General features: G+C 40.5%; 1 protein-coding gene across 1 annotated transcript in view; it reads left to right on the top strand.

Annotated features, from left to right (window-relative positions):
* The window catches only part of LOC104164449 (cyclin-dependent kinase 19-like), a gene marked incomplete at its 3' end in the record, with an annotated part of 102,995 nt that extends 92,302 nt beyond the window's left edge, over positions 1 to 10,693 (top strand). The window contains exons 8-12 of the mRNA XM_009703776.1: positions 3,011 to 3,154; positions 3,414 to 3,483; positions 4,672 to 4,744; positions 8,934 to 9,031; positions 10,577 to 10,693. Coding sequence (XP_009702078.1) covers positions 3,011 to 3,154; positions 3,414 to 3,483; positions 4,672 to 4,744; positions 8,934 to 9,031; positions 10,577 to 10,693 — 502 coding nt within the window. The remainder of the gene's footprint in view (positions 1 to 3,010; positions 3,155 to 3,413; positions 3,484 to 4,671; positions 4,745 to 8,933; positions 9,032 to 10,576) is intronic.
* Positions 10,694 to 11,885: the final 1,192 nt, after the last annotated feature.

The following is an 11,885-nucleotide window of genomic DNA, read 5'->3' as shown; positions in this document are numbered from 1 at the left end:
CTTTTAAAAAGAGATTTTATTTATAATAAAATTGTTATACAGCATTATAAGAAGTCCCTCTTGTGCTAGAGGTAGATGATGTGTGCTAGGCTAATAATGCACTGCACTTGAAAAATACTGCTTATGTGTTTTAGGCTTTGACCCTGTAAATGCCCGCTTCTGAGGGGTATTGCATCTTATTTGGAATAGATTTGGAATAGATGTAATAATCATTAAGCTTTTTTTAGGGACCACCAACTGAAAACATATGAAATGGCACTGGATAAGGAAATTGCGAATTACTGACGCATTTTTCCATAGTTAGAGCTGAAGTTTCTACTTGGTTGACTAATATGAACAACACAGGAGAGAAATACCTATTAGGACTGCTTGTATTGACAAAGCTTTTAAACTTGCCAGAATTTAATGTTCCTGCTAGAAAAATGCCACATGTAGTAAATAATTACTGTAAATTATGAATGTTATTTTTTTTTAAAAAAAAGGGACTAGCCAAACTTGGCAGAAAATAATTAACTGTGAGAATGGTTTCAACACGTGCCAAGGATGTGTTCAAGTTCAGGTTAGACAGAAGTTAGATTCACGAAGGGAAGACCCTGACCTGCTTGAGCTGCATGGCTATTAGGCCTTTTCCAGCTGTTTAATCTTCACTTACAGAAATTAAAGCTTCAGGTTTTCTGAACTAAGTATTTTGGGTTACTTACTATTCAGCTTCAAAGAACTAATATAATCTGGCAAGAAGCCTAAAGGGTTGAACCCCAGCGCTATGAACTACTAGAGAATATAATGACCGATCAGAGTTACTCTGATGCTTGACTTGTCCAGTAATGCCATCCCATAGAAAATGGAACACCAGCTTGGGAGTTACCAGTGTTTATTCAGATGTAACACCCAGTTGCTACAATGCCTGTCTTTCCGAATTCTCAAAAGGTTTAAACTGTGCTCTCTGTATTACTCCAGGCGTCAGGGCGTGGGAATGCCTTGCCACAGTGGCCCTGCTCTCACACAGTTCGGCTGAGGAAGGAGGCACAGAGTTCTGAAGTTTGCTCTGTCCCGTCAGGGAGATTTCCCAGTTAAGCTTTGCTGTCAACAAGAGTACTAGATTTTTAAATTTTTTTTTTCCTTGAAAAGGTCAGTCTGGATAGAGCGGTAAGGAATAGAGTAATGAGCGGTGGGCCAGCCTCTCCCTCGCTATGGGATGGACAGTGAGCACTGCAGGAAGCCACGACAACCAAGAAGGCTGCAACTCCTTTGGCCTCTAGATAAACCATCTCCAAAAGGATTTACTATCTAGTGTGAAAGTGAGTGAATAGATGCTGTTAAATGAAGGTGCTATTCTTCAAATAATAAGTAATTTCCATTCTGGAGTAGGTAGTTTTATGCCTACTACCCAGGCAGGAATTGTGATTAATATGCTGCATTAGCTGCTTGAGCAGATAAAAATCTCAAGAGCTAAAGATCTTGTTTTCATGCAGATAAGGCTAATAAGAAAATCAAAGGAAGATAAAACCCTGAGAAGGTGATGTAATGCACAGAGCAAGTTATATCCTGTCGAAACGGTAAAGCCTGAATGAAACGTTATCACGCTTTCCTGTAAAGGAAGGAGGGGAAAGGCTTATAATTGGGGACACCCCAAGCTCCACACTTGTAACGTGGTGGGGGTGGAACCGACCTGTTTTGGCAAAGAGGGCGTGACGGCTCTTTTCTCGTTCCCGACCTAAAGAGAGCAGTGCCTCTGTCTTGATGTCTGGCAGGGCCAAACAGCCCCGCTGATGGCCCGGGTGCGGCTGAGGCTCACATCGGTTCCACCAAACCAGAGGCTTCTCTGGGTGTTCTCTGTAGTCTGAATCTGATAAAAAATTACCTAACTGGAGTTTGGTTTATCTCAGACCTATAAATTAGGGGTAACTTGTTTTCTGTATTTATGCTATTAAGTTTAATAAAAACCAAAAGGTTTTCCAGGGTCACCTAGTTTAACCTCAACTACTAAGCAAGACTCCACACTCTGGTATTGAGCAGTCTATGCCCATTATTCATCTGATCTCAACATCTTTTTCCAGAGTTATATCCCAGGTGTGTGTTTGTCAATGTAGCAAATCCATTTCTTTTCTGCTGGGAACCTTCTCACTGACAAATTCACACTTTCATTTTAAGATGCGTAATAAAGCATTCAGGTCATACAGAACACTAAGATGGATGGTGATAGTAGTAACTAGAACAAATACATGTAATCTAGAAATTTCTTCTTCTGTAAATTAAACTAATGTTCTTGTCCACAAGAGATTTAATTTTGAAAAGCATATTAATGAGAAATTTATGAAATAGAGGTCGTTATTTTCTTTCATTAAAGCATCGGTATATCACGCTGCTGTTTTCTGTACATACATGAGATGTAGATGAGACAGTTCCAGTATTGTTCCAGTGGGAGTCAGTTGTCAAGTAGGAATTATTTTTTTTTATTTTTTAAAGTTTGGTAATCACTCTTCTACTCTTGATTAAAATTAGGATCTTGTTTCTCCATTTTAACTAGCTTGCACTATTTGGCTAAACATATAAGTCATTAGTCTTTTCCTTCTTAGTATTTATTTGGTATCAATTATCTGTTTGGAATTGTTCTGAAATATGTGATAGAACTTTTATTTCAGTGTATCTTTATGGGGGATTTATGGTTGGTTGTTTTTTTTTTATGGTCAGTGGAGTGCCCTTTAAGCTATGTTGTCAGCAAATATTGTGTAGGATTCTATCATAACTGTGAATACATTAAATGCTGGACTGCCAGTGTACAACTTGAAATAGAATGTGGATACTCTAATTTTGATTGAAAAAATATATCCAGATTTTACCCTTTTTATGTATTATATTAATGCATTATTTTTAAAGTTCTGTATGTAGTTATAATGTGAGGCATTTTATCTTACTGTGGTTATACAGGTTGTTGAGAAATTGTGCAGAAACAAAAACCAGAATGATGAAGTACAGTAAATTTGCATGAATTATCCTCCTTCTTTCTTAGATATTTGGGCAATTGGCTGCATATTTGCTGAACTATTGACTTCAGAACCTATATTTCACTGTCGTCAGGAGGACATCAAAACAAGTAATCCTTTTCATCACGATCAGCTAGATCGCATTTTCAGTGTAATGGGATTCCCTGCAGGTAATTTATTTTCATTAAAGCATCAGATGTAATGCTGTTGAGTAGATTTTTTTTTTTTTTCCTAAAGGAAATGACTAGTTGTTTGTATAGGTACGATGAAGCTGTCAGTTTGGATTTGGAGATGCTGACGATTATGGAACAATAGCACTGGCCAGCAAACAGAAAGTCAAACAACTGCTGTAGTTATTTCTTCTCATGTGTTACTTAATCTACACTTTCAGAATTGTAAATGCTTCTCCTTTTTTCCCCCTCACCAAAGATAAAGATTGGGAAGACATAAGGAAGATGCCAGAATATCCAACTCTTCAGAAAGATTTTAGGAGAACAACGTAAGTGACGGTAACGCAACACCAGTTCAGTGAATGTAGCAGACAGGCAGAAATTGGCTCCTATCCTCCGACTTTTTGGGGAGGGTATTTCGGAGCGCTTGGGTTCTAATGCTGTGACAGCTTTCCTGTTCGAATCAGCTGTTTTGCTTGAATGGTGTTCTCTCCCTCAACTGCTTGTTAAAAGCATCAAGAGAGCAACCTCCTCGTTTCTCTAGAAGGGGTCGTCGTAAATGCCATTTAATCTATGGCAGGCACGGATAAATGAGCTTGCTTAAACCACTTGTATTAGCTGTTCAAGATAACTTCATTCATTTTGTGTGAGAAAGAACAGGGAAGCACCTGCCTGGTCCTTTTGACCAGCAGACACGCAGAGACACTAAAGTAGTGGAGAGAAATTTCTGTGGAAGGCAACGTGTTCAGGAGGTTGTGATGCAAAGCCTATCTGGGATCTGAGAATTTTCCACTTTTAGTGTTTCCTGGTGCTTTGGCTAACCTAGTCAAGTGGTGGTGATAGACCAGAGGGCGTAAGGAGCAACAGAGACTCTGTTGTAAAGCAGAGGACATGGATTCAGGAGCTTTGCATTTGTTTCCGGCTCTGGTGTGGATTCATTATCCTGGCTTTAGACAAGATATGAAGCTTCTTTCTTTTGAAAATAGCTATTGATAACTGCTGGATTTGTAAATTAAAGGCAAGGCACATGTCATACATATTTGGGGCATTTTTGAGCTTGGGAACTACTAAGGACTGTATGGTTTGCTGCAGGTTGGGCTCAGGGAGACAGAATGGTAAACTACCTGCTCTGCCAAGTTGAGACTGGAAACAACAGTTTAGCTGTTGTGCTGTTAGAAACTGCTGTACGCTTTCCCTGACAGGGCTGCTTTAGAAACTAGAGTATAAACTTCAAGTAGAATTTCTCTGTCATATGCCCCTGTCAACAGCTTATCCATACATTATAAAAGTTGAATGTTCCATGGAGATAATCTGTGCATAGTTGATACTACTCCTGTTAGTGAAAAGCACACTTTATGCGAGCAACTGCTAGATAAGTATCTGACATGTTTTCTGATAGCTCTTTTTAGAGTTTACTTACTAAGGGCTGGTAAATGTTTTTGTGAGCACTTGGTACAGTTCCATGTTCTTAATGCTGTATTATTTCAGAAATGTCTTTGTTTAACTGTGTTTTTCAGATATGCCAATAGTAGCCTCATAAAATACATGGAAAAACACAAAGTCAAGCCTGACAGCAAAGTTTTTCTTTTGGTAGGTACAACTTGAAAATCACTGTGATAATAGGAATGAAATGCATTTATAAGGGTAATATCTGTGTCTGTTCTTCTATCTCGTTCTAATGAACACCAATGCTAAAGAAAGCTATTTATCACTAACTGGCCATTTCTGAGATGTGTTTTCTTCATATAATTCATGCTGAAGGTGTGCTTGAACTGCTGGTATTGAAGATCTGACTGTCTTACCTAATTAGGATCTGCAAGGCACTTGTATACCCAGCCTTACCCTTAGGTCTGCTGTGCAAATAGGAATGTGGGGATTATATATATCCCTTGATTCCATGTTGTTTGAGAGCTAAAGAGTTTTGTGAAGAAGAGGAAGAGGAAAGGAGAAATTTAATTATTTCTTGTAGTGATTTTTTTTCTTTTTCTTCCCTTTGATAATAGTCTACCTCTGTTCTGTGGGTGATTCCAAACAATATCCCTAAAAATGTGTTTTCTGGTTACCTAGTTGAGACATTCATTGTAGGTGAATACAGAGTTGCTCTGTCTAATACAGCATCATTTGTGAATGCCTCTGTGATGACTTAGTGCTGTCTAAATTTAAGAATGAAGTTCAAAGTGACTTTGCTAGTGCTGTGAAGAGGGATTCTCTGTAATGAGGCTGTTAGTGCAGCTTGAGCTCTAGTAGTCTGTTTTCAGCATAGCAGTCTTCTCTCTAGGTCCGGGCAAAGATTTGCTCTTTGACTTGTTAGTAGCTGCTGGATGATGACACAAGTAGCTGTGGAAACAGAAGAGATTGGTCCCAAGAGGGTGGAAGGGAAGCATTCACCTAAGAAGTGTGAGACTTCAAGAAAAGATAATTAAAATTTCTTAAACTCAACTTATTGGACACACAATGGAATCATCTGGAAGAAGAGTCTCACTGAAGAGATGGCAATTGTAAGAGACATCATTAGCTAGCACCTGAATTTCCCTGTTTTCCTGCTAAAGATGGAGGCCACCAGAAAGCCTAGTGGAGAGGCAAAGAAGCAAGTGAGTGGCTGTCAGCTTATATGGCTAATTCATCAAGGCTGTGAACACTAAGTTCAGTCATCTTGGGTGGGTAGGCTCCTTTTCCAGGGGGAAATATTAACCAGATCTCTAAAGAATATAAAACTAACCATATTTTGCTACCCTGTGCCATATTATGTATGTTTATCTTTACATATAAACAAAGGAACTTTTCATGATTGAGAAGTAGTGAGACATGGGTGTCTACCTATGTGTTCCCCTATATAATTGTCAGAATGAGAACTGAGAGTTCCAAAAGTCTAAGGGCTCTTTCTGAACATCATGAAGACGACTTAGTTTGCTTAACAAGGTAGGTTCTCTTAGTCAAATTTTTCTTACTGTTTGTAATCAGGGATGAATAAGGGTGGTTTAGTGATCAACCACAGAGATGGAGGCTGGTCTGAAGTAAGTCAGTCTCCCAGAGCTCTGCATATGAATGCCCAGGAACATGGACAACCTTCTTGATGCCTCACTGCTGGACTGAGGAGGTCCATGTACCTAAATTGCCACAGCCATGCTACAGCAAAGAGGCTCATTACCTGCATTATCTTGTGAAAGTTACTAAAACCCAGCAGATCTTGAAGGGAAGATGTGCATTGCTCTCCCAAATCCAGAGATTAGAAATGTGTTTGCTAATGAGCTTGGAGGTGCATGTATTCTGAAGCAGACTCCCTAAAACTTCTTGTTCATATCCAAGATAGTTATGTTATTTTTTTGAGGTAACCTCTGACTTGCAAGGTGACCTCTGAAGACATCTACTTTGTAACCTTCATTGGTCAGGAGTTTGTGCTAATGAGTACAGAAAGTGTGGTGCGTAGAGAAAATATGGCATCAAGTAGACCAGAGCAGGACAGCAAGTGACTCTTGACAAAGAGGAGGGAGGATATTGTGCCACTCTGCTGATTGACATTGAGTGATAATATCTACATGAAGGGCAGAATGTTTACCATCCAAGAAGAGGCATCTGTTCTTGCTGTCCTGGAAAAGTGACAAGCATAGTATTTATAACTGTTGTGTCAGGCCAGTAGAGCCTGAGAGTGAGCAATCTTGAGAGCTGATGAAAAGTACAAGACTGTTGATGAAGTCCAGTCTCACAGGCTTTCTACATTGTGTTAGCAGTTGTTACCCTGGAAGCAAGTTGTGTCCAGACATTTTTTATTCACTTTCCTAGAAGCAACAGAAAACCAGACGTTGTCAAAGACAGTTGGTTCACAGGAGCATCGCTGATAGGCAGGATGTCTCACTTGGAGTGATGTGTGTGGTGTCACCTGGAATGGGCAAACGGATTATATCCTCAGGGGTGGGAGGGATTACTTAAGGGAATGAGCGGGTCACTAAAAGGTTCAAGATATCTTTAGGTCTGCTGCGGCAGGACATTCGCCTTATCTCTGAATGACAAAGAATACAGGTCGCGTTGGGAGGCAGCTTGCAATGACGGTGCTACATGGCAGAAAATTGGAGGAGCTTTCTCTTGAGTAGTACTGCAGCAGCCAGCTCTGAGGAGGGAGTCCAGGGCAGAGGCTAGTGTCCTGTGCTCTTCTGTCAGTGATGACAGCCGGTACCGAAGAGCAGGGCTGGCCTTGTACAGAACATTGAGCCTTCGTCCCTGCAGTCACTGTGGAGGAACTGGGGAGAAGAAATTAGCATCACCTGTAATGGTGCCACAAGCCACTAAAACTGACAAAAAATTGTGCATGCAGGCAGATGTGGTGGTTTGAAGTAAAGATACTGAATACCAAAACTGTTGTCTATATTTATTGTATCATGTGAGGTTACTGTGTAGAGAGCATTAGAAGCTGAATTTGTTAAGATACACAGGAAACGTAGGGCTCAGGGTTATCTGACAACACAAAACACAGTCAATGAGTGTGCCATGTAATCTCACCAGGTGTGTGCAACGCAGGACCATCTTGGGGTGTGTTTCTGGACTGGAATCTGTTCAGGAGCTGGTTGCAAATGAACTGATAGGTGGAGAGACAGCCCAAATGGCTCTTTGTTGTGTTGTCCATGTCCCATAAAGTCTGGAAATAAGGAGAGGTGGGAAGGAAGTGTCAAAAGTACAGAGAATTTTGTGAGACCTCATCTACAAAGCAGGGTTAACTAAAACCATTGAGAAAGGAAAACCAGGGAATTACCTTTCTTGATCAGGATGAGTGCTTTTACTGAGGTTGTTTACTGTACCATAGATATAGAATATAGAACTGTATATCAGATTTTTGATTTATTGGAACAAAAATCCCCAAATGCCTATGCTAAAACCATATTCTTTTGCTGAATATCCAGGGAGTTATTGTTGGAGGCCTAGAAGATAGAGTTTGAGCTAAGATGCCCTTTGCGGAAGGAATTTTAGTTTCACTGTGGACTTGAATTAGGAGAGTATTGTGTGAGAGCAGGGTACTGTACAATGTAATTTAACCACCCAGATTTCCTACTGTGAGTTCATCAGAGTGTGATAAATAAGTAGTTATTTAAAATGGTATGTTATGCCTATAATTCCTGTTTTATACTACTAATATATATTAATCCTCTTTTATAGCCTGCTGCAGTCAACTGCATTCTAGCTAATAAATTTATTATTGCTTTCCTCCTAGCAAGGAAGACAGGTTACTAGGAAGGGTCTGCTCCTCGTCTTTCTCATTTCAATGCCAATTAGGGTAGGATTGGGAGCTGTGTGAGTGGCAGAGTGCTCTGACTCTGGAATGTCGCCAGTGCGAGAAATGAAGATTTATTGTTTCCGTCTCTAAAGCGATATGGAGAGTCCTGCATATGTTCAGTCTCTTCTGACACTTTATTTCCTGTTGTCAGCAGTACAGAACAGTATAAAAGCTATACGTGTGCCGCAGCAAAATGCCATTATTTAGAGATGATGCTTTATGAACCTGTAATAGGTGAATTCAGTGTTGCTTTAGCATAGTGGTTCAGCCTTAGCAATTAATATTGCCTGATACACTTGACTGTATTTCTTACATGAGAAGTGCTTCACAGCCATAGTGCTTTGATGGATGTGCAGTCTAGTTCTTGGGAACTTTGGTGAACAAGCAATGATAACTTAGGCTTGTCTGGACAAGCCACAAGTAATTTAACAATCCGCAGTCCAAGACATATAAGTCATAGTTTGAAAAACTATAGTTTGATAACCTTTTTGCTATTTTTAATCTCATGCTTTGCAGCTTCAGAAGCTTCTTACTATGGACCCTACAAAGAGAATTACCTCAGAGCAGGCTTTGCAGGACCCCTACTTTCAAGAGGATCCTCTGCCTACATCAGAGTACGTATTCCCTCTTCTGTGCTCTCCAGGAGTGTCATCTTTCTGCTAAACGCTAATCCCTGAAATGAGACGACAGCTGAAAAATGCAGATCTCTACATATATCCACAAGTAGTAGTAGCTCAGGCATGCTCAGTAGAAACTATTAGTGTAGTACCGAGGTGTCTGTGTCTCCTAGTGCCAGAACTGAGTGGTCGTGGACAATAACCCAGTACTGCACTAGTGCTGTAATTCTGAATGTACTACCAAAGCTAGCATGACAATATTATTGTGGTTTTTAGAGAATTAATCTGTGCCCTGTTCTGTTCTGCCTTACCCAGCCTCACAGAGCCCTGTTCCCCACTGCCTGGTTTCACTGTGCCTCTCCCTAGGACTACGACAGGTCTCTGCCCTACAGCCCCTTCCCGTGCCCTCTTGCACATGCTAACAGTATGAGGAGAGAAAGGTGGAGAGACCTATGACTGCCTAAAATCCCACAGGTCCCTTGTTCAGAAGGCTTGAGAGTACAGATTTTATATCTCTATGTATTTTATCGTCGTGAAAAATTCAAATGATATATTCCGTTCCTACTGGCAGACTTTATTCTTCCAGTTTTCAGAAGCACGGTGTTCATAGCATTATGATCTGTAGGAACTGGGTGCAGGGAGGCTTCCCCCCCTGCTTTCACTGCTTCCTCAGCTAGCAAGCGATGCTAAAAGGAGGGAGCAGCCACTGGAGTGCAAAAGGAGTCTAGTTGAGGCTAGTTGGGGTTTTTGTCTGTCTTTTTCTGTTTGGCTAGACCAAATGCTACATAGCAGCTAGATTGGGAACTATGTACACGCTTTAAAAAAATCATGTCACGTTGCTTGTATTCTGAATGCTGGCACAGAAGCCTGAGAAATTGATACTGGTCAAGATCTGCCAGTGATTTTCTATTTAGTGTTTGTCTGATAGTATCCTATGTAGAGCCATGGCTCCCTGTGGATTACAGGATTACATTATGATAAAGTCTCTGCCATAAACATTAAGGAATGTTCCAAGTCCCATTAGCCAGCTGAATTTAAAAGCTGTCTTTTTTTTCTCTCTACAAAAGACTTGAGAAGCTAATTGAAAGTAACTCTGCAGTTCTGATTGGCAAATATATTTAAGCCTGCTGTAAGCCAAGGTGGGTTCAGAAGACATTAATGCTCTTTGGATCAGACCCTTTATTCAGTGAGCTGTGCACGTTCCAGCCTAGGTGTTGTGGAACTTCTGACACTGTGTGTGTTTGTTTTGCCATCTGGATCCACAAGTGGTCGTTCTGGCATTTGGGCATGCTCAACCATGTCATGATTTCTAAATGATGGCCTCACGCCAACAGCAAAGAGATCAGACATTATGATCAGCACCTAGCTGCTGGTGTCTGCTACTGTCTTGGGTGCTCACACTGCCACTCACTTAGGGAGCAGGACTCACGAAATACAATAAAAATCAAATGGTGTAATATTCACTTGTTTTTAATATAGCATTAAATAAATATATGTCATATGTACATATTTCTGGAGTGTTTACTGTTTACTGTGTTTCAGTGTGTTTGCTGGCTGTCAGATTCCATATCCTAAAAGAGAATTCCTCAATGAAGATGAACCTGAAGAGAAAGGGGATAAGGTATGCAATAAGAATGCAATAGAGAGAAGGGGGATAAGGTATGCAATAAGAAAAGGTCATGGTGCTACCAAATGAAAAACTAATGAAACATGAAGAGTTAACCATAAATGTGTTTTTCAGCAGGGCTCTCTTAAAACTGCTTCCCAGACAGATTAAAAGTATGAGATGACTTTGGGGTGTCTCAGGCGGTACCACCAGCATGGTTTGCCGTGACCTGTGGGGAATGAGCTGGATGGGTTGTTCTGTCAGCAGTAGCCTGCTTTCAGCTGCCATCATTCCAAGAGGACCTTGCTACCTCCTCCTGCATCGCATGATGAAAATACTTTGTGATCACATGAAAAGAATGGCATTTCTATTGTATGACTGGCATACATCCAGCCATTTGAAAGTAGATGGCTGTCAGGGTCTCAAACAAACAGCGGCAGCCTGCTTCTGGCACGACATCAGAACGTGTCATCCATCTGCAGACAGTTTCCTGATCATGTTTTAAGGGCCCTCAGACAAAGGAGTGAGAAGGAGCGTGAACTGTGCTGGTAGCGACAGTCTGCTCTGAATACTCTCTTTCCCATAGCCCCGTAGACATAGGCAAAAACTTGTTTGTGTGCGTAGTAAGTTTTGGTGTGTTTGCAACAATCTGACCTGCTTTGTGCATGTAGCTCAGCTGTGCTACGTGACTGCAGCGACTGTCCCATCATCCTGTGAAGGCTGGACAATGGTGCTGTAGCATATGAAACAGCGTGTTATTGTCACTTAAAAGTGAACAGTGAGACACCAACAGTAATGGATAGCTAGCAAAATGTGAAGAAAACAGCATTAAATTGTAATTATCTGACGACTGCCTGAGAAAGACTGTTAATGTTTTGGAGAAACCATTTGACTACATGCATCTTCTGTTTTTAGATTTTCTGCGTAACAGAAGAAACTAGCTGAGTTTGAAAGTATGCCTGTCACAATATGTTTCAGACAGCAAATTTTGTTTTCGGAACAGATATTGTAGATTCTTCTGTACTGAGAACAAGTGGAGACATCCCGTATTTTTGTGTCCAGATAGTTTTTTCGAAAAAAGGAAACAGACACCCAAGCAAAAATACAGTTAAAGTTATGGTACTAATTTGATTGTAATTTAGTTACTAGCTTTGCTTCAACTCTCACAGCCTCAAAAACAAACCTTGTGAATTAAAATGACACTGGCTTTTGTTAAGTCAGTGTATTTAAAAGTAAATGTCTGTC

This window comes from Cariama cristata, unplaced genomic scaffold (assembly GCF_000690535.1).
Source record: "Cariama cristata isolate BGI_N322 unplaced genomic scaffold, ASM69053v1 scaffold3257, whole genome shotgun sequence".
Taxonomy (NCBI): domain Eukaryota; kingdom Metazoa; phylum Chordata; class Aves; order Cariamiformes; family Cariamidae; genus Cariama; species Cariama cristata.
The sequence above is the reverse complement of the archived record's forward strand: the minus strand, read 5'-3'. Positions and strand labels throughout refer to the sequence as shown.